General features: G+C 37.2%; 1 protein-coding gene, 1 long non-coding RNA gene and 1 pseudogene across 3 annotated transcripts in view; 2 read left to right on the top strand and 1 right to left on the bottom strand.

Annotated features, from left to right (window-relative positions):
* Positions 1 to 8511, bottom strand: part of LOC114309487 (uncharacterized) — a 34866-nt pseudogene extending 26355 nt beyond the window's left edge. Inside the window, exons 1-2 of the transcript XR_014331227.1 lie at positions 8449 to 8511; positions 8247 to 8379 (exon numbers count right to left, since the gene is read on the bottom strand). The product of XR_014331227.1 is annotated as an uncharacterized LOC114309487 (transcript). The remainder of the gene's footprint in view (positions 1 to 8246; positions 8380 to 8448) is intronic.
* Positions 8512 to 9743: 1232 nt separating this feature from the next.
* On the top strand, positions 9744 to 10291 carry LOC145790327 (uncharacterized). The gene is made up of 3 exons (XR_014329011.1): positions 9744 to 9981; positions 10064 to 10116; positions 10198 to 10291. It is a non-coding gene; the product is annotated as an uncharacterized LOC145790327 (long non-coding RNA).
* Positions 10292 to 10446: 155 nt separating this feature from the next.
* On the top strand, positions 10447 to 17310 carry LOC145792004 (histone-lysine N-methyltransferase ATXR3-like). Its single transcript, XM_082872479.1, has 11 exons — positions 10447 to 10551; positions 10871 to 10981; positions 11092 to 11192; positions 14254 to 14353; positions 14476 to 14571; positions 15073 to 15240; positions 15329 to 15454; positions 15623 to 15676; positions 16321 to 16568; positions 16656 to 16764; positions 16886 to 17310. The coding sequence occupies exons 1-11, from the start codon at positions 10447 to 10449 to the stop codon at positions 17249 to 17251; spliced, it is 1584 nt and encodes a 527-aa protein (XP_082728605.1). The 3' UTR covers positions 17252 to 17310.
* The last annotated feature ends 6303 nt before the right edge of the window (positions 17311 to 23613 follow it).

Raw genomic sequence — 23613 nt, 5'->3', positions numbered from 1 at the left:
GCTGGAATGGATGATGGAGGTGTGGTGCTAAGGGTTGTAGTGCAAATGGACCAAGAAAATTAGGGTTTTGGAGCTTGGAATAGTGACAATGAAGGAGGGAGGTTATATGCCTTAGTAAATTTTGTTCAACCCTTTATAGAGGAGAGGCTCCAAAATATCCAAAAAGGTCCCCAAGTATCCTCCATACACGTGGATACACCAAATGGCCTCCAGCTGGCACAGCTGGACTACACTCAGAAAAAGCAAAAAGTAAGAAGCAGGCCGGCCAGTTCAAGTGGCCGGCCGGCCACCCCCCCTGGTCGGCCGACCAGGGGTCAAAAGGGTCAACAAAATTTTCTGGCCGGCCACCCCAGAAAGGTGGCCTCCCAGATGAGTGCAACATAGCTATGTAGAGAAAAACCAGAAAATGTGACCCAAGAGAGAGAAAAGCTAGCTTTTAGAGGGGGTAAGAAGAGAAAACTGGTCGGCTTACCATATTGGTGGCCTCCCAGATGAGTAGATCACAATGGTGTGGTGGGAGGCCAGAAATTGTGGCTCAAAAGTGGGAAAAACCAGCTTTCGGTCGGAAAAACCAGCTTTCGATCAGAAAAACCAGCTTTGGAGAGAGAAAATGAGGAAAATTGGTTTTTTAGGAGAAAAGGTGGCCTCCCACCATCCTACCACCTTCCTAACAATAAAGAAAGGGTTCCTACCAAAAATGGACCAAAACGGATGCAAAACGAAGGTTCGGGGGCCAAAACGCGCGGTTCGGGGCCCCAAAAACAGGCGGTTAGGCACCGAAAGTGGCATATGACCACGAAGGTGGTCTCCCGGTCCACAGTGTCCCTTTAAAGGGAGGAAATAAGGTGTGTGCCAAAAACCGGAGCAATCGGAGATAGTTAAGTGGTCCCGAACCGAGGCACACGGCCGACGGCCCCGAAAACCGGAAATTGGCCTCCAAATGGGAAAAATGGCCTACGACCACGAAACGTAGCCTACGGCCACTGAAAGATGGTCTACGAGACCTCTCCATCTCTTTGGGAAGAGAAAATAGAGAAAATAGGACTCGGTTCGCAAATCGAGGCAAGGCACAAAAAGAGCCTCGAAGTCCGGAGGCAAGGCTCGCAACCGAGACTCTGAAACCTCAAGACGAGCACAATATGCAACATCATCGAGCGCTCAACTGGTGACGTCTGAGTCTAAAGGTTGGTCAAAAATTGGGTGTCTACAGTTGCCCCTCTTTGACAGAACTCGGAAGTCATTCGTGACGGGAGTGAATGTCAAAGCCCAGAGACGACCCATTTTTGACAAGGCCGAAGACTCAGACAAACATACAAGATAACAAAGATGTGCCCGCAGGCATGCCCGCAGGCAGGGGCAAAATGCAAAATGATATGTACAAAGCCTGACGTAACTCATGATCATGCAAAGCAGCAAGTTGTAATGAAGCGCACACGCAACAGTTTTAAGCAAGAATGCAAAGCAACAACTACATTTCATGCAGTTTAAGAATGCGAGGAATTATTCAATTCTCGCCACATCTCACACGGAGAAGATACAATACTTGCGCGATTCGTCTGGTTGCACCAGCTTCAAATGAACCGTACATACAATATCGTGCCTGTAAAAGAGAGAAACTTAACAAGTACAATATCATTAGCTACACATGTTCAACACTACATCGAATGCAGACAAACAGGGTGTCGATGGGAAAGTGCATCGCAATGCGAGAGACACGCGCATAACAATGCAAGCTAAGTGTGAGGGTATAACAATACCAATGAAACGTGCACAACAATGCAGGTGGTATGCATGAGAATGCAAGTGACATGCATAACAATGCAGGATAAGTGCAAATTCGAATGCGTGTTTGACGCGAAACAATGAGCAATGAAATGCAAGTTTCGACGAGTGCAATTCAATCGCGACCTCCGGTTTACCTCCTGGAAGGGTCACAACGTGATCAAAAAGGATACATTTTGCTCTTGACGAGTGACGATGAAACACGCATCGAAAGTTGGAGTTGGAGTTCCCGCGGAGGGATTTCGCGACGAAAAGTGCACTTTTCTTGTACTTTCTCGGGTGCCGGGGACTCCGATGACTACCAAAATTTGCAGAGACCTTGGAGACCACCTTGGGAACACCACCGACCAGGTTTGGAGTCCAGGGGAGGCCACCGACCAGGTTTGAGTGCAGGGGGTGGTTGGCCTACTAGAAAAGGTGGCCGACCAACCACCTAGCCCAAATTCGGGGCAATTTGGTACTTTCACACTTGGATCTTTAAGTATACTCGGCCAAAGCTCTTTTTGCTCACATCTTCAGATCCAAAATCACCTCCTCCTCCTTCCTAGACCATTTTCTCCCTCAGATCTGCGCTTTATACGCGTTTTCCAATGCCCCACGTCAAGTTGTTTCGCGAAAACTTTCAGTTCTCTTCACTTTGAACCGATTAAATTTTGATTTTGGATCTTCTTTTCTCATTTTCACCACTTGAGGTAAGTTTGTCTCAATATTTGGAAGATTTTCTCGAGAGTTGACTTTTGTTGACTTTTTCTAATTTTGGCTCATTTCGCTCATTTTTGCTCTTTTTTGCAGATTCCCTGAGATGGCGGGTCAATTTCCCCATGGCGGAGGTTCTCCAGATGCCGGAGGTGATCCAGATATCATGTCTCTACCGCCGAGGATTCGGCCATTCATTCCCGAGAGGTATGACCCTCCGGCACACGTCCTTCTTCAGGCGATTTTCGACCACTTTACCGACTTCGATCCTTGAGCTCCTGTGGACCTGCTACTGCGGGAGTCGGAGCCCCATCTCTCTCATCAGGCACGAGAGGTACGTACTTCACTTTTTACATTTCCTGCCTTAATTCTGCATTTTCCATGCATTTCATGCTATGTATGCTTATTGCTCGTTCTGAACACATTCGCATGCCATGCTTCTGCCCATTTTAGCACACAACTTGTTCTGCATGCTTAGTCTATAACACAATACTCCATCTTGAACACACAGCTCAATCACTTGAATCACTAAAATCTGAACACACAGCCCAAATTTAATTGTGAACACGCAGCCCACATTTGTTGAAAGTTGAACACGCAGCCCAAGCTTTAAATTTCTGAAATCTGAACACATAGCCCAAATTTGATTGTGAACACGCAGCCCACATTTAATTGAAGGTTGAACACGCAGCCCAAGCTTTAAATTTCTGAAATCTGAACACACAGCCCAAATTTGATTGTGAACACACAGCCCACATTTGTTGAAGGTTAAACACGCAGCCCAAACTTTAAATTTCTGAAATCTGAATACACAGCCCAAATTTGATTGTGAACACGCAGCTCACATTTGATTGAAGGTTGAACACGCAGCCCAAACTTTAACTTTCTGAAATCTGAACACACAACCCAAATTTAATGGTGAACACGCAGCCCACATTTAATTGAAAGTTGAACACGCAGCCCAAACTTTAAATTTCTGAAATCTGAACACACAGCCCAAATTTGATTGTGAACACGCAGCCCACATTTGATTGAAGGTTGAACACGCAGCCCAAACTTTAAATTTCTGAAATCTGAACACACAGCCCAAATTTGATTGTGAACAAGCAGCCCATATTTGATTGAAGGTTGAATACGCAGCCCAAACTTTAAATTTCTGAAATCTGAACACACAGCCCAAATTTGATTGTGAACACGCAGCCCACATTTAATTAAAGGTTGAACACACAGCCCAAGCTTTAAATTTCTGAAATCTGAACACACAGCCCAAATTTGATTGTGAACACGCAGCCCACATTTGATTGAAGGTTGAACACGCAGCCCAAACTTTAAATTTCTGAAATCTGAACACACAGCCCAAATTTGATTGTGAACACGCAACCCACATTTGATTGAAGGTTGAACACGCAGCCCAAACTTTAAATTTCTGAAATCTGAACACACAGCCCAAATTTAATGGTGAACACGCAGCCCACATTTAATTGAAAGTTAAACACGCAGCCCAAACTTTAAATTTCTGAAATCTGAACACACAACCCAAATGTGTCAATTCATCTAAAACAAACTGTTTCCTTCCTTTTTTTTTTCTTTCTTCCCTTCCTTTTTCATCCTTCCCAGCAAACCAACCGCGGTTGACAAGCTCTCTGTTTTTGCATAACTCAGCAAAATTTCATCCACCGGTCGACCACCTGGTCTTTCAGTTGATCGACCAGCCAAGACAGTTGTCCAACCTCGGCTTCAGTTGGGATTTGTCAAAATGGCTTTGTATCATTGGAGCACTATTGCTATAATTTGACAATTTGCTATTATAGTATGTCTTTGGAGATGTTATAATAACATTTACCATTAGAGATGCTCTTAGATTTAGTATTTATGTAAAATTGTGAAAAATACAAATTTTTGCACCTTTTTTTTTCTTTTTATTTATTTATTTATTTTTTGTACTCAGACTTAGGATGGCCAATTATTTTGAGCTTCAAATTGTATGAAATTGTGTGCATTTGCAAAAGTTCATCTCAAATTTAATAGGGACTTTTAAATTTTTCTCCAATTATACACAAAATTTGAAAATATGTTATTTAAATTTTAAAAACATTTCATCTGTGTTTGAGTTGCTCGGATTAGATCTGCCTAAATTTAACTCCTACATGTATAGAATGATTTGCTGGTGATTATTGATATTTTTGCTACCAAAACAAGCTTATAGTATGGGTCGGAAGCTCAGGTTCAACAGGCTGATCTATAATTGGGCCATATTTTTAGCCCAATCTCCTTCCATGTGATTTTGTGAAAAATGTATTTATAAACTTCTTATTCAATGATCGGTTTTAGAACTCCATTTGTTTATTATTACATGTAATCGGGACGGTTTAATGCGGTTTATCTTAATTGATTATACTTTTTTTTATTCTAAAAATTTTTGACAAATTATTTGATTAAACTTTTGCTTATAATTTATTATGTAAAAATAATTTATGAAAACATATTTTCAACTGTGCAAAGAAAAACCAACCATCATCGACAATGACCTTGTTCTGGTTCTTGATGAAGGTAAGACTTATAAATTTATGAAAACATATTTTCAACTGTGCAAAGAAAAACTAGCTATAATGAAACATGATTGACATTTCAAGATAAATTTGGTAATACTAAAGCCAAACTAAGACTTGTATCATAATCAGGTAAGATCGGCTACTGGAATCATTTTCACTATCATGCTTTGCCAAGGTTATATACTCTATTAAATACTTAGATGGGGTTTGGCAATTACTTTTCTATTATTTTTTTTTTTCATTTTTTTCTTTCTTTGGGCTTTTGAATACTTTTCCCTATTGTGTTGTGGAGCCCTTTTTAGAGACACGGTGGGATTTCTGAAAGTATTGAAGGTAAAATCATCTTTTCACAAAATTGCTAAAAACAAATTGCTTTTTTATGAAAACCCATCCCAAGCTTTTTCTTTTTCTTTTTTTTTGGTAATAGAAAAACCTACTTATTTAGTTCTTCCAAAGCAAAGCCTAAAAAAAGTTGATGTGTTTGCTTAAAAGTTACTTTTTAAAATCTTTTCAAACTTGTTTTTTAGTGAGAAATTATTATATTACCCTTACAATACTGTGGAGTCCTTGTAGGGACATGGTGAAATTTCTAAAAGTATTGAGAGTAAAAATTGTCTTTTTACAACTATGCATTTAAAAAATAGTTTTTTTTGTTATTATTAATGGAGAAGCCATCCCAAACAAGCTTATTTGCTTTTGGCTTTCTTAGCAAAAAAAGCTACTTATTTAAGTTCTTTCCAAACAGGCTTTAAACTTGGTAGTACTAACACAGAAAATATCAAATTGCTTACATTAGGATCTTGATTAATGTAGGCAAGGTTGTTGAGTATGATTCGCCAACTGAGTTGCTCAAAAACAATTCTTCTGCTTTCTCAAAGCTAGTAATGGAATTCAAGAGGAGGTCTTCTAGCGGTAACAACCATTGGGGTCTGCCTTGAGAACCGTGGCAGAGACTACCCATAAAGCTCAATCAAGTTTCACTATGTAAAAGTCAGACACAAAAAAAGGGGTTTCAACCAGTTCAAAGTAAATAATATACCAAGATGATTGTTAATTGTAAAAATATTACCCTTATATTATTTGAGTGAGAGATTCTTTATGAATTTTCTATAACAATTTTTTCACTTTTAAAATTATGCATTCGCTTAATATATCAAAAAATGAGACAGTAAAAATTGACAACCCAAAATTATTAATAAAACCAAAATTGTAAGGCTAATTTCAAATTTCATGTAAAAAAAATCAATGGATCAAAAACATTTTTTTATTCTTTTGTTATTTTTACTTTGGATCAATATGCTAATCTCATTGATTTTGTAATACAATTGATTTGGGAAAAGTCATTTTTTAAAGCCAAATTAATGTTCCTAAATTTTATTGCTTTAAATAGAGCCTTCAATAGTTTGTTATTAGAGCTGCTTAATATAACAATTTTGGTGCAAAAGTGATTCTTCAATAATTTGCCATTGGAGCTGTTAAATTTGGCAAATGCCAAATGTGTCAATTCATCCAAAACGAACTGTTTCCTTCCCTTTTTTTTTTCTTTCTTCCCTTCCTTTTTCATCCTTCCCAGCAAACCAACCGCGGTTGACAAGCTCTCTGTTTTTGCATAACTCAGCAAAATTTCATCCACCGGTCGACCACCTGGTCTTTCGGTTGATCGACCAGCCAAGACAGTTGTCCAACCTCGGCTTCAGTTGGGATTTGTCAAAATGGCTTTGTATCATTGGAGCACTATTGCTATAATTTGACAATTTGCTATTATAGTATGTCTTTGGAGATGCTATAATAACATTTACCATTAGAGATGCTCTTAGATTTAGTATTTATGTAAAATTGTGAAAAATACAAATTTTTGCACCTTTTTTTTTTCTTTTTATTTATTTATTTATTTTTTGTACTCAGACTTAGGATGGCCAATTATTTTGAGCTTCAAATTGTATGAAATTGTGTGCATTTGCCAAAGTTCATCTCAAATTTAATACGGACTTTAAAATTTTTCTCCAATTATACACAAAATTTGAAAATATGTTATTGAAATTTTAAAAACATTCCATCTGTGTTTGAGTTGCTCGGATTAGATCTGCCTAAATTTAACTCCTACATGTATAGAATGATTTGCTGGTGATTATTGATATTTTTGCTACCAAAACAAGCTTATAGTATGGGTCGGAAGCTCAGGTTCAACAGGCTGATCTATAATTGGGCCATATATTTAGCCCAATCTCCTTCCATGTGATTTTGTGAAAAAATCTATTTATAAACTTCTCATTCAATGATCGGTTTTAGAACTCCATTTGTTTATTATTACATGTAATCGGGACGGTTTAATGCGGTTTATCTTAATTGATTATACTTTTTTTTATTCTAAAATTTTTTGACAAATTATTTGATTAAACTTTTGCTTATAATTTATTATGTAAAAATAATTTAAACTAAGAAATGAATACTTTAATTTTTATTTTTGATTATTAATTTTTAATTTATAATAAGTTGCACTGAACAAATTCGTGTTGTTTCATTTTGAGCTCATGTTTGATATATGACAGGTCAAAAATATATATATATATATATATATATGGTTTAGAAATATAAAGTATATGAATATATATATGGTTTGATATAAATTTTTTATTTTTTTATTTTAGGGTTTAGGATTTAGGGTTTAATTTTTAAATTTTTTTTTTTATTTTTATTTTAGACTTTTTGGTTTAGAGTTTAGGTTTAATTCTTAAATTATTTATTTATTTTTTAATATTTTAGAGTTTAAAAAAACACAGTGACAACATGAGAGAAAAAAAAAAAAATGGTGAAACTGTGCCGTTTTACGGCACAGCAGGAACAGCGGGAAGGGGGTGAACTGACTAAGGAAAAGAATCCAGTCGCGACGTTGCTGCCGCCAATCACGGTGAAGTCCCCGACGTATGAGGCTTCCTTCCATCTGAGCTTCCCGCTGTCTGGTATGGTTGAGCCATAGGGAGGGAATTTTGAATTTTATTTTATTTTTTATTTTTTTTTTTCTGAGTTTCATCTCCATCTCAGCTTCCCGCATATATAGGGGAGGGGAGGGGAGGGAAGGCAGCAATTGAAAGGGGAGGGGGAGGGAGCTTCGATAACAGAGGGAGGGGGAGGGAGCTTTGATAACAGAGGGGAGAGGGAGGGAGCTTTCATAACAGAGGGAGGGGGAGGGAGCTTTCATAACGCCACCGCCAATACCTCCTCCAACACCACCACCACCACCACCACCACCTCCTCCTCCAATAGCACCACCACTACCTACACCACCACTGATACCCCCGCCAGTACCTATACCACCACCAACGGCCTCCTCCAACACCACCACTACCACCTATGCCCCCACCAATACCACCACCGCCACCACCAATACCTCCTCCAACACCACCACCACCACCTATACCACTACCAACGCCTCCTCCAACACCACCACCACCACCACCACCAACACCTCCTCCAACACCATCAACACCTCCCACTATTCCACCACCAATACCCCTGCCACCACCTATACCACCACCACCACCAACACCTCCCCCTATTCCACCACCACCACCACCACCACCACTACCACTTAGCGAGGGGAGTGGAGTGAGGGGAGGGGAGTGACGTGAGTGACGGGAGGGGTGGGGAGTGACGTGAGTGACGTGAGTGACGGGAGGGGAGTGACGTGAGTGAGGGGAGTGATGGGAGTGATGTGAGGGGAGTGACGGGAGGGGAGGGGAGTGAGTGACGGGAGTGACGTGAGGGAGGGGAGTGATGGGAGTGATGATGTGAGGGGAGTGACGGGAGGGGAGGGGAGGGGAGTGAGTGACGGGAGTGACGTGAGGGAGGGGAGTGATGGGAGTGACGTGAGTGAGGGGAGTGACGGGAGGAGAGGGGAGTGAGTAAGGGGAGTGACGTGAGGGAGGGGAGTGACGGGAGTGACGTGAGTGAGGGGAGTGACGGGAGTGACGTGAGGGGAGTGACGGGAGGGGAGGGGAGTGAGGGGAGTGACGTGAGTGACGTGAGGGGAGGGGAGGGGAGGGGAGTGACGTGAGTGACGAGAGTGACGTGAGGGGAGGGGAGTGAGGGAAGGGGAGGGGAGTGACGAGTGTGACGTGAGGGGAGTGACGTGAGTGAGGGGAGTGAGGGGAGTGACGTGAGTGAGGGGAGTGATGGGAGTGACGTGAGGGGAGTGACGGGAGGGTAGTGACGGGAGTGACGTGAGTGATGTGAGTGACGTGAGGGGAGGGGAGTGACGGGAGTGACGTGAGGGGAGGTGAGTGACGTGAGGGGAGTGGGGGGAGTGACGGGAGTGACGGGAGTGACGAGAGGGGAGTGAGGGGCGGGGAGGGGAGTGACGGGTGTGACGTGAGGGGTGTGACGGGTGTGACGGGAGTGACGTGAGTGACAGGTGTGACGGGAGTGACGTGTGTGACGGGAGTGACGTGTGTGACGGGTGTGACGGGAGTGACGTGTGTGACGTGTGTGATGGGAGTGACGTGTGTGACGGGTGTGACGGGAGTGACGTGTGTGACGGGAGTGACGTGTGTGACGGGTGTGACGGGAGTGACGTGAGGGGAGGGGTGGGGCGGGGGGGGGGGTTGGGTTGGGGGGGTGGGGCGGGGGGTTGGGTTGGGGGGGGGGCGGGGGTGTTTGTGAGGATACAATTAGCAAGGGCAATCTATGGTGATTCAGATGTTTATTTCCTTGATGATCTTGTACTGTTGATGCACATACCGGGGCACACTTATTCAAAGGCAAGCAACACCTCTTCATAATAATTGTTTTTAAATTATGTGTGATTTTATATTTTTTGCTTATACATTTAGATCAATTTATTAAGAACTTGAAACTTAATTTGCAGACTTGTCTACTGCATCTCTTGTCTGAGAAGACAGTTCTTTTTATAACACATCAGTTGGAATTCTTAGACGCTGCAGATCTTGTCCTGGTAAGTTACTAAGTTTTCGCAACAATTGTGGCCTGCTTCTCTTTTGTTTTTTCTTTTTCTAATCTCTTTTCTTTGCTGATAGGTAATGAAAGATGGTAGGATTGCTCAGTCAGGAAAATATGAAGACTTTGGGAGGTAAGAATAAAATAAGTTGTTTTTCCTGAAGATTAAGAATTAAGAAGCACACGACGCTTAACTTTCGCTTGAACAATTTAGCATGCTAGGTTTGTCTTGTGAACCGACAGATGATATCCTGCGACTCAAATCAAGTTAGTTCAAGGTGGCATTCACCATGGTACCTCATTCTTTGACATGGTGAGCAGTCAGAGTGCAGTTTTTTTTTTTTTGGATATGCTATGGAGAAATATTATTGAACAGAGTAAGACAAGAAACACAAGAAAAAGGGAGGACAATGAATCCACCAAAAAGAAATGTGGAGAGCAAATTACAAATAACAAATAACAAATGGCTCTCCAATCTCTAGAAATAAAACACAAAGGTATCCTTTTGAAAGGAGATGACACCAAGGCCCAAAACAAAGATAAATGGCACTGGGAGTGCAGTCCACATGTAGTTTTGGGAATATGATACATTTTCTTAGTTTCAAAACTAGTTTTTTCAGAATATTTTCCATGTATTTTCTTATGCTTTATCCTATTACCCTAGAGAAGAGATTTGTATAACTTTGATGGAGCCATTTTCATTCTTTTATTATTATTTTTGTAGAACAAATATGAATTGAAATGCATTCACATATCTTCTAACTGGAGCTGGTTGCTTTGTACTAGAGTTCCTTTAAAAGTTTTATGATGCTGAAACTTTTGTTAAGGTGTTTTTCTCTTCTTTTTTTTTTTTTTTTATATATTTATTTTCCTTTTTATGGTTATAGGTTTATCCTGGTTGGAAATGGTTTGAGAAGCAAGATGGGATTCGTTCTTTGCAAAAAAGTTCTAAAGATCCAGCGCCAGAGTTCTACAACATTTATCTTGAGCGGCCAAAGGTGCACTTTATGCTTTACTTGAACAAATTTTGTGCTTGAGTTGTTACGACCTTGTGTTTCTTCTTGATTGTTTGAACTTGTTCATTTGATCGTGTGCTCTTATTTGCCAGGGTGATGCTGATGGGTATGATTTAGTTGTTGTTGATGCGATGCACAAAGCAAACTACGCAAGTCGAATTTGTCATTCATGTCGCCCTAATTGTGAAGCAAAGTAAGTGATATATACTTGTATTCATGTCCCCTCTCTGTGAAATGCATGGCTGTATGATTGCTTATCCACGAATTTTTGATGGTGTTTTTTGTTGCACACATTATTAGAAAGTGTATCTCCAAAGAGGAAAAATACATAATTTTAGAAGTAACTATTCAACTTATCAATAGTGAGCATGTATATATTGTTGCTTAAAATGAACTTGAAGTTTTGTCTCCTATTACACCCATTAAAAGCCGGTCTAAACGTGTCCAAATTCATAAATGGGTTGCATTTTACAAACCCAATTAAAATTGGGCTTAAATGGGTTGGACGTGGTATCCGTTTAAACCATTTAAACGGATACCACTTCCTCCACCACACCAACACTATCATCTCCATTACAACTCCACCACCACTGTCGCTGCCACTCCACCAGCACCAGCACCACCATCAACACCACCATTGCTGCTGCCACCGCTACTCTACCTCCACCAGCAGCAGCAGCAGCAGCAGCAGCAGCACCACATAGTCTGAGAATAGCTTGAGAACCTGAAGACAAACCCAGTAAATCCTATAATGAAGCAGATGATCGAGAAAGAAGTAGAGGGAGAGCAACCTTAAGCAATGTAGAGCACCCAATCTATTAGCTCGGAGAATAACATCCTCTATGTTCTTGTTGATTTAATCTAGAGCCTGTGTTTCCATTTTTTCATTGTTCCTTTTTGCTGTAATATTCTCAAAAAGTAAAAATAGCAAGAAGTTTGCAAAGATTAATTATTTTTATATTATTATTATTATTTATATGAAAATCTTTTTAAAAAAATCAAAATTAGTTGTTTTTTTTTTCAATTTTTTTTATTATTTAAAATTCACTGAATAAATTTGTTGTAATTTTTGAAATAAAAATTAATGAAGTAAATGTGTTGTTCATGTTCATTTGTTCAGTCCAAAGCAACCCGTTTAAGCCCGTTTATTATATGGGCGGATTTGGGCTGAGTTGTTTTAAATGCATAACCTATTTTGACCGGCCTAAACCTGCCTGTTTGCCTCCCCTAATATGTAATCGGTTGTACACTACTTGAAAACGACTCTTTTGCTTGGAAACAAAATGTTCTTGGAAATTCTTGCTCCCATTGGACCATTTGTGTGTTGAATAGCATTAAAACATCATCTTTGAGTTCGTGTTGTGGGTGGCTAAGAAGCACGGACACTTCTAAAAATGTGGCGTGTTCGTGTGGGACACTTCTTGGCGTGTCTGACACTCATCCAAATGTGTCTTAGTTTTTTTTTAAAAAAATTTAGTCCCATACACTCTTGGGACACTTGGAGGACACACGTTTCCATTATTTAAACACACGTGTTCATTGATTAGACACATGAAACTAATTATAAGTTTAAACAAAATAACTTAGAATATGATGATAAAAAGAAAAACAATGTCAATTTATAGAAATTAGTGTTATATTATATTTGTTTATTTTCTTGGAATGATATTTTCATATATATATGACATATAACAAATATATAAAATTTTATATTTTGTGCGCACATGCCCGTGTTCTGCATTTTTTGAAAATTTCCGTGTCCGTGATTCTTAGTGGGTGTATGCTTTTGTTGGTATTCGGAAAATTTATACAGGTAACCCCTAGGAGAGATAAAAACTAAAAATTGGTTAGCAAATTGAATCTCTTGAATTTTTCATTTTTGCATCTTGGAATTTTGTTGATTTTTGTGATTGTTTGAAGCTATGAATTATAGCTATTATTGTCAAATCACGAATGGAATTGTGAATCTTATTGCTAAAATAGTTAATCGGGAATAGTAAGATTCATTTCATTTAATATGATTATATGATATATATAATTTTATATATTTATATACATATTTAGTAGAGAGTTTTCATTGAATAGTACATAACATACTTATAGAAATAATCCAAAATTTGTATTATATAAATTACTCAACATCATCCATTGCCTTTCGAAGAGAAATGGGATATGTTGTTTGAAGCCAATTGTGTACATAAATCAAATGGATCAACTATGCGTCCTGTACTAAAGGCCAACTTAGAAGCAATGAAGTCAATTCTGTGCACAAATCAGAATCTCTAGCATCATGGGAGATATGAATTACGGAATGGATCAAGTATTTTTCTTCCCAAACAAAAGGCTGAGAAACAACTGTATAGATGGGTATTGTCAAGTCATCATGTGCTACTTGGGACCACACTCTTTACTTCGAAGAATTGACCTTCCATGATCCCAATATATCAAAATTCTCTTCATTAGAAGCTTCACACAAGTTGGCCAAGTATTTATCTTCTTCAGACTTACACATGCTAGTATATTTCTCCTCCAAAAAAAAATCTAAATTGAGAAGCAATTAGAAGACGTAGATTATCACAATCATCATCCACCTTCGTCCCAGAAGCTTCACTCAAATTAGACATTTGGACACTTATTGAATCATCCGCCTGCCATCTCACTCACCACTTTTTCAACTAATTGTAAGAAACAAAATTTCAAACATTTAAATTTCTTTAGGGGATCAAGAACCATAACAACATAAACAAGTAGATTGATTTTCTCCCCATTCCTCCAATACTTGTCAAATTTTGCTTTCATATTTTGTGCTATTGTAGACAGAAGCTTGTTGCCCTTTTTGGTTAATTGCTCTATCTTGGTTTGAGTGACAAACATCTTATCAAAGAAGTAATTAGAAGTAACAAAAAGTGACCCCGAAAACCATTTAGTTGTATTGTATAATTGTTTCGAGAACTTGCAAAAAAAAAAAAAAAAAAAATCCTGCAATTATTCGAATCTCATTGTTGGGGCTCTCCTTGACTTCTTCCTCCCACTTTTCCCATCCTCATCTCCATCCCCACCGTCACCCCTAGAGTCTGTTTGATGGATTTATGTTTGTTTGTTTGTTTGTTTGCTTCTTCTTCTTCTTCTTTTTTTTATTTTTTTATTTTTTTAACAAGTTTGCTCTATATCAGTTGATAAAATTTTCCCTTCATGATTGACTAGTTGTGGTTGTCTGAATGTTGCATACTCATTCCTCCTTTCTGTGAAAGCAGAGTTACTGCTGTTGATGGTCAGTACCAGATTGGAATCTATGCAGTACGCCCAATTGAATATGGTGTAGAGATCACATTTGATTATAATTCTGTTACGGAGGTGTGTGTTTTGAGCTTGTTAAGCTTTTATTTCTATTTCTATTCTGGGTGATAATTTATGTGATTGTTAATAGAAACTGTTATAATATTGCTGGCAATGTATGTCTGCTTATTATGCTGCAGAGTAAAGAAGAATATGAAGCATCAGTTTGTTTATGTGGGAGCCAAGTTTGCCGTGGGAGCTACTTGAATCTGACGGGTGAAGGAGCCTTTCAGAAGGTACAGGCTTGAATATGTTTTTCTTAACTGTAATTTCCAAATCTGAATATCACATCAAGTTTTGTCAACTGGACAAAACAAAAGCAAAAGGAAAGGAAAAGAAAGTTTTAGTTGGTCCCGTGGAGTTTGGGGTTCAACCGGCCTTGTACAAGGGGCTTGCTTCATTAGCATTCTGGCTGTTGTAAGCTCATTCCATTTTTGGAGGATTCGCTCCTTGTTCCTGCGGCTGATGAGCTTCAAGCTCTGCCCCCCTTACTCAACTCTTAATCTATAATGAATTCCTTTCCCCTTTCCGAAATAACACGGCAAGCTTCAGAACCTGTGGTGTTGCACAATCCTATCTTTCCTCAAAGTAAGCTCAGAGTGGGAGCAGTTTCTACAGCAAACCATCCATGTTTATTTACTTTTAGTATTTTCATGTGGTGGTAAATGTGGTTATTCCTTTCTTATCGAAATTAAGTCAGTTATATTTTCATTTAACTTTATTCTAATATTCACTAGGTTCTGAAGGATTGGCATGGAATACTGGATCGACATCACTTGTTGCTAGGGGCTTGTGAATTAAATTTTGTATCTGAAGAAGATTATATTGACTCGGGTAGGGCTGGTTTGGGAAGTTGTTTACTTGGGGGATTGCCGGGTTGGCTGATTGCTTACTCAGCTCGTCTGGTATATATCTATGCTATATCTAGCTTGCATTTATGGGTTTAGGCTTTTAAAAGGTTCTGTTCATCTGAAACATTCATCTTATGTGAAGGTGAGATTTATCAATTTTGAACGAACTAAGCTTCCTGAGGAGATTTTGAGGCATAATTTGGAAGAAAAGAGGAAATACTTTGCAGATATCTCCATTGAGGTTGAAAAAAGTGATGCTGAGGTCCAGGTGAATATTACTGACAGCACCCCCTCCCTTCCAACAACACACATACACACTAAGTTCTCCCTTCGTCTTTGTTTTCCATGTGAACTTAGGATTAGAGTAATATATTGAGAGGTATTCTTGCTGTTAACTATTGTTGATATTTATCCCTTTTGTTTTTGTATGAGACAGGCAGAGGGAGTCTACAACCAAAGGCTTCAGAATTTGGCTCTTACTCTTGACAAGGTATGTTGTTCTTAAATACATTTATGTTTCATAAGAATGGGAGCATGTTTGTTATTGAGTTTCAGACACTAAATGTGACTACTTAAAAACATCATATCTGAATGAATGATATATGAACTATCAAAGATGGTGCCTGTGTAAATGAACCATAATTTCAACACAAGGAGTTGGGTCCTTCCAGTCCAGACGGTGAATTAGTTGAAAATTAATTATGCATTTTACTTCTGTTTATTATTAGTTGGGACCGAGTGATCTTGAGACAAATTTTCATTCATGTCTCCATGAGATGTGAGCGCTGTTTGCGAAGGAGGATTTTTGTTTTTTTTCACTAAAAGACAAATTGGTTACAAAACCAAAAAAAACAAATCCAAACAAAATATCACATCAAACCCCATAATCATTTCACTTTTTCTCTCACGGACATCACATCCAACCCCCAAAAAACCAAAACAATCTTCCCAATCACACAATTTTTTTTCTCCAATAATATCCTACAACTAAAAAAACCTACAAAAAAACCCACTTCCCAAACACCCACATAGTAGGCTGGTCGACGTCTCGGTGCTTGGATTAGAGGTTTTCAGTATAAGAGATGAAAAGCAGTTGTGATTTTATATTTTTTACATTTTGAATGCCTTTTACAGGTGAGGTATGTCATGAGATGTGTTTTTGGTGACCCAAAGAAAGCTCCGCCACCTCTGGAGAGGTTGAGTCCTGAAGCAGCAGTGTCCTTTCTCTGGAAAGCGGAGGGATCACTTGTAGACGAACTTATTCAGTGCATGGCACCTCATATGGATGATAGCATGCTAAATGACCTTAAGTCCGAGATTCGTGCTCATGATCCATCTGGTTCTGATGACATCCAGAAGGAGCTTCGGAGATCTTTAATATGGTGAGTTTCGTGCACTCTTAATTCATGTGAGTATATTTACTTGGTGGAACAAGCAAATCTCATGGACCTTGTTCATTCTTGTTTCAGGCTGAGGGATGAAGTACGAAATCTTCCATGTACATATAAGTGTAGGCATGATGCTGCTGCTGATCTGATTCACATATATGCTCATACAAAGTGCTTCTTTAGAGTAAAGGTGGGCCTTATCATAATACTTTTTTTCTTCTTCTTCTTTTTTGGTTTGGAAATTCGAGTAACTTAAAGTTGTAATTGTTTGGCCCTTCTTGGCTTAAATCAGATTTTACTTTTGCCTGCAGGAATACACGGCTGTAACTTCCCCACCTGTTTCCATTAGTCCTCTAGACCTGGGCCCCAAGTACACTGATAAATTGGGGTCAGGTTTCCAGGAGTATCACAAGAATTACGGTGAAAATTATTGTTTAGGGCAGCTGATTTATTGGCATAACCAGACTAGTGCTGCTGAGCCAGATTCTAGCCTAGCCAGAGCGATTAGGGGTTGTCTGTCGTTACCTGACATTGGTTCCTTCTATGCCAAGGTCCAGAAGCCATCTCGACATCGTGTTTATGGCCCAAGGACTGTAAAATTCATGTTGGCAAGGATGATAAGCTTTATTTTTGTTTGCTTTGTCATTATTTGTTTATGTTTCTGGAATACAAGTTGACTTAATCAATTTGTGATATTCTGTAGTAGTAGATCCCTAACATCTTCTTTAGTAGTAGATCCCTAACACCGAGCTTTATCATGTTGGTAATTTTTCTTTTAAAATTCCACTTTAGTGTTGCTTATGATTGGCTTCCTTGTAATATAAATACTGTAACTGGTATTAACCGGTCTAATTATACCCCGGGCAGTCAAATTTGTTCCATAAATTGTAATAAAACATATTAGCGTTAACCTCTTGACTAACTCTATAATGGAGCTCCTAAAATATTTTATGTAATAAATGTTTCTAAACTCTTTATTAGAGAATTTATAGTTGAATTGCTCGAGAACTCTACAGGAATACTAAACTGACGACCTGATTGTATTGCAAATTACTAATGAATTTAAATGTGCCAAAGGCATAAATGAATGTGAGAAAAAAAAAAAAATTCCGCTAGTTATGGTGGATGGTTGTTGAATATTTTTATTAATTTAAAACAAGGAGAGCTTTAAGTTGGTTGTGGCATTATGCAACCATGGCAAAGCCAACCCAGGATGGTCGTGATGGCATCTGGATGGATGGAGTTGGTTTAGGGTTCATTTTGTACAATGGGCCAAAAGATGAATCAAGTAGTTTGAGGCACCCTTAAGATTGGAGGATCAAATTGCACCAGTGGGGTCATTTTGTAGTTGTTATTGCCTTACTTCATGTATATTTTGATTATCCAGCAGCTCGTGTCCTTGAGACAAACTAGTTTCTTAACTGGTCCATTTCTGTTGTTTCACCAAGAAAAGCAGCCCCAGAGACCATGGCCCAAGGACCGGATATGGTCCTTCAAGAATTCGCCTAAAATATTTGGCAGTCCAATGCTAGGTGCTGTTTTGCATAATTCTCCACTAGAGAGGGATTTGGTACATTGGTTGAAGCACAGACCGGCCATTTTTCAGGCCATGTGGGATAGATGAACTTTAACAGGTTAGCAGATTAGCAAAGCATTGTGGAAGCAGCAATGGGTGTTTATCAATCCCGTTATTCAGAATGATTCTTCCATTTTAGTTATAGTTCCCCTTTTGTGTGGGAGTGTAGGTAATCATTCACAGAATCAAAAACATTCCTTGTGTTGCTCTGTCTTCATTCTTGTGTATAGTTTCAATAGGTTCTCAATATATTTGTTTTTTAATTTTTTTTTCTTTTTTTTTTTGTAATTTGAAATTCATTATTGGTAGTAGTGCAGTTTTTTTTTTCCCCCCCTAATTTAAGGGAAAAAGGTAAAAGGAAGAAAATATTTCAAGATAGCGTACCATCTTTTCATTATTCTTGTCGTTTCACGGCGTTCAAACTTTCTTTTCCGGCTATTGGAATGTCAGCACTTCTTTCTCGTCACGATTGTAACTTTTTGGGAGAGGCATGTGGTCCGATGAGCTACATTGTGTAGATTAGGGCCTGTGTGAAGTTTTGGGTTGAAACTAAACTTCGACATAGACTGCATCAGCTCTTACTGTGCCAGAAGATATTTGAATTATCACTGTGATTTCTTCCTCGAGCACTTGCGTAGTCTGTATTTTCTTAATGTTTGTTTCACGATTGCTGCATGGTTTGTGATTGAAGGTTGCGAGTTTTTGTGTGGGCATTGGCCTGTTTGGCGCTGTAATGATTGGTCTCTGGCGAGCTTTTGCAAGAGGCTATATAGCGTTTTCTTAATAATACAGTGCACTAGTGCATTGTGGAGAGGGATTTTTTTTTTTCCCTTAGAAAAATAAGCAGTTTAAAGTAATTGTGGGACTTTTTTTTTTCTTTCTTTTTTTCTTTTCTGTTTTTCCACAAATTAATGGATGCCAAATTGGAGTTTATAACTGTTAAAAAAAGACTCAATGCATGATGATTCTGTTAAAATGGGGTTTTGTAAGTGTCGTGTGCATGCCAGCTTTATGTGTGTTTTTTGCAAGGTTGTTTATACTTTTTTTTTTTTTTTTTTTTTTTCAGTTTTTGTAGTTATTATGAGAGCCTTATACATTGGGCTGTCCTCTGGACTCTTTTTGACATAAATTGATGGGTGTAAAATTGGATATTTAGGAGAACTTTTTATGAAGATGCATGGAGATGCCTGAAACTTCGTCACTCATTTTGTGTTTTGGTGTTTTTGTTATTTTATGAAATAATATTGGATGTGAAGAAAAGTTGAAAATTGTACGAAGATAAAAGGTTGCATTGCAAGTGTGAGAAATTTGTGTGAAAATGGGTAGATCACAGGTGGTGAATGCTTGTATGTGTCATTAGAGTGGAAACGGGGTCACTGCTGTGCCTAAAATGGCACAATTTTATCTTCTTTTATTTATTTATTTATTTTTTTATCTTTATTTTAGGGTTTAGAGTTTAAGGTTTAGCGTTTAATTCTTAAAATTTACTCTCTTTTTTTTTTAATTTTAGGATTTAGGGATAAAATTTATTTTTTTAATTTTATTTTAGGGCTCAAGATTTAATTCTTAAAATTTATTTTTTTTATTTTAAGGTTTAGGGTTTAAGTCTTAAAATTTTTTTATTTTTTTATTTTAGGGTTTAGGTTTAATTCTTAAAATTTATTATTTTTATTTTACAATTTAAGGTTTAGGGTTTAATTTTTAAAATTTATTTCTATTGTAAGACACGATCAAAGGCTTCTTGGTATGCCAGGTATGAAAAGTGCGAAAATCCACCCCTCTAAACGCGTGCGAGCACACATTCTTTTCCTGTTACTAAGTTGTCCATTAAGAAGCATGAACACTTTAGCAGAGGATTTGACACTCGTGTCCAGCACCAACACTTTTTGGACACTCCTAAAAATGTGTCTTAATTAAAAAATTAAATTCATAATATCGAACACTTTACCGACACTTCTTGAACCTTTTCTAAACACGTCCTATGTGATGAATCCCTTTATAATAACAAAGTTTTTGCATTCTTTAGACCACAATTTGTGTACTCTAAATATGTTTTGAAATATTTATAAGATAAATATATCATATATACTACAATTTTCTATTGTAGTTTTGCATTCTTCAGAGAGTAATTGTTACGTGATTGACATTTTAATCTTTAATTTAAGAAATATTGAGCCTTTCAATGTAATTTGTATTATATTACATATTTTTCATTATCTTTGAATTGGTGGTGCAGTTGCGGAAGATGGAGAAAATTGGAGCATGGGACAAAGGCAGCTTGTGTGTTTTGCTCGAGTGCTACTACAGAGGAGGAAAATATTGGTCTTGGATGAGGCCACGACATTAGTAGACACAGCAACAGACAATGTAATTTAATGGAGAATCAGACAAGAAACAAGCCGGTGCACGTTATAACAGTGGCCCATTGGATACCCACCATCATCGACAATGACCTTGTTTTGGTTCTCGATGAAGGTAAGACTTATAAATTTATGAAAACATATTTTCAACTGTGCAAAGAAAAACCAACTATAATGAAACATGATTGACATTTCAAGATAAATTTGGTAATACTAAAGCCAAACTAAGACTTGTATCATAATCAGGTAAGATCGGCTACTGGAATCATTTTCACTATCATGCTTTGCCAAGGTTATATACTCTATTAAATACTTAGATGGGGTTTGGCAATTACTTTTCTATTATTTTTTTTTTTTTCATTTTTTTCTTTTTTTGGGCTTTTGAATACTTTTCCCTATTGTGTTGTGGAGCCCTTTTTAGAGACACGGTGGGATTTCTGAAAGTATTGAAGGTAAAATCATCTTTTCACAAAATTGCTAAAAACAAATTGCTTTTTTATGAAAACCCATCCCAAGCTTTTTCTTTTTTTTTTTTTTTTTGGTAATAGAAAAACCTACTTATTTAGTTCTTCCAAAGCAAAGCCTAAAAAAAGTTGATGTGTTTGCTTAAAAGTTACTTTTTAAAATCTTTTCAAACTTGTTTTTTAGTGAGAAATTATTATATTACCCTTACAATACTATGGAGTCCTTGTAGGGACATGGTGAAATTTCTAAAAGTATTGAGAGTAAAAATTGTCTTTTTACAACTATGCATTTAAAAAATAGTTTTTTTTATTATTATTAATGGAGAAGCCATCCCAAACAAGCTTATTTGCTTTTGGCTTTCTTAGCAAAAAAAGCTACTTATTTAAGTTCTTTCCAAACAGGCTTTAAACTTGGTAGTACTAACACAGAAAATATCAAATTGCTTACATTAGGATCTTGATTAATGTAGGCAAGGTTGTTGAGTATGATTCGCCAACTGAGTTGCTCAAAAACAATTCTTCTGCTTTCTCAAAGCTAGTAATGGAATTCAAGAGGAGGTCTTCTAGCGGTAACAACCATTGGGGTCTGCCTTGAGAACCGTGGCAGAGACTACCCATGAAGCTCAATCAAGTTTCACTATGTAAAAGTCAGACACAAAAAAGGGGTTTCAACCAGTTCAAAGTAAATAATATACCAAGATGATTGTTAATTGTAAAAATATTACCCTTATATTATTTTAGTGAGAGATTCTTTATGAATTTTCTATAACAATTTTTTCACTTTTAAAATTATGCATTCGCTTAATATATCAAAAATGAGACAGTAAAAATTGACAACCCAAAATTATTAATAAAACCGAAATTGTAAGGCTAATTTCAAATTTCATGTAAAAAAAATCAATGGATCAAAAACATTTTTTTATTCTTTTGTTATTTTTACTTTGGATCAATATGCTAATCTCATTGATTTTGTAATACAATTGATTTGGGAAAAGTCATTTTTTAAAGCCAAATTAATGTTCCTAAATTTTATTGCTTTAAATAGAGCCTTCAATAGTTTGTTATTAGAGCTGCTTAATATAACAATTTTGGTGCAATAGTGATTCTTCAATAATTTGCCATTGGAGCTGTTAAATTTGGCAAATGCCAAATGTGTCAATTCATCCAAAACGAACTGTTTCCTTCCTTTTTTTTTTTCTTTCTTCCCTTCTTTTTTCATCCTTCCCAGCAAACCAACCGCGGTTGACAAGCTCTCTGTTTTTGCATAACTCAGCAAAATTTCATCCACCGGTCGACCACCTGGTCTTTCGGTTGATCGACCAGCCAAGACAGTTGTCCAACCTCGGCTTCAGTTGGGATTTGTCAAAATGGCTTTGTATCATTGGAGCACTATTGCTATAATTTGACAATTTGCTATTATAGTATGTCTTTGGAGATGCTATAATAACATTTACCATTAGAGATGCTCTTAGATTTATTATTTATGTAAAATTGTGAAAAATACAAATTTTTGCACCTTTTTTTTTTCTTTTTATTAATTTATTTATTTTTTGTACTCAGACTTAGGATGGCCAATTATTTTGAGCTTCAAATTGTATGAAATTGTGTGCATTTGCCAAAGTTCATCTCAAATTTAATACGGACTTTAAAATCTTTCTCCAATTATACACAAAATTTGAAAATATGTTATTGAAATTTTAAAAACATTCCATCTGTGTTTGAGTTGCTCGGATTAGATCTGCCTAAATTTAACTCCTACATGTATAGAATGATTTGCTGGTGATTATTGATATTTTTGCTACCAAAACAAGCTTATAGTATGGGTCGGAAGCTCAGGTTCAACAGGTTGATCTATAATTGGGCCATATATTTAGCCCAATCTCCTTCCATGTGATTTTGTGAAAAAATGTATTTATAAACTTCTCATTCAATGATCGGTTTTAGAACTCCATTTGTTTATTATTACATGTAATCGGGACGGTTTAATGCGGTTTATCTTAATTGATTATACTTTTTTTTATTCTAAAATTTTTTGACAAATTATTTGATTAAACTTTTGCTTATAATTTATTATGTAAAAATAATTTAAACTAAGAAATGAATACTTTAATTTTTATTTTTGATTATTAATTTTTAATTTATAATAAGTTGCACTGAACAAATTCGTGTTGTTTCATTTTGAGCTCATGTTTGATATATGACATGTCAAAAATATATATATATATATATATATATGGTTTAGAAATATAAAGTATATGAATATATATATGGTTTGATATAAATTTTTTTATTTTTTTATTTTAGGGTTTAGGATTTAGGGTTTAATTTTTAAAATTTTTATTTTATTTTTATTTTAGACTTTTTGGTTTAGAGTTTAGGTTTAATTCTTAAATTATTTATTTATTTTTTAATATTTTAGAGTTTAAAAAAACACAGTGACAACATGAGAGAAAAAAAAAAAAAAAATGGTGAAACTGTGCCGTTTTACGGCACAGCAGGAACAGCGGGAAGGGGGTGAACTGACTAAGGAAAAGAATCCAGTCGCGACGTTGCTGCCGCCAATCACGGTGAAGTCCCCGACGTATGAGGCTTCCTTCCATCTGAGCTTCCCGCTGTCTGGTATGGTTGAGCCATACGGA

Source organism: Camellia sinensis, chromosome 5 (genome assembly GCF_055761805.1).
Source record: "Camellia sinensis isolate YWXY chromosome 5, ASM5576180v1, whole genome shotgun sequence".
Classification (NCBI taxonomy): Eukaryota; Viridiplantae; Streptophyta; class Magnoliopsida; order Ericales; family Theaceae; genus Camellia; species Camellia sinensis.
This window is presented reverse-complemented; position numbering and strand designations above follow the sequence as displayed.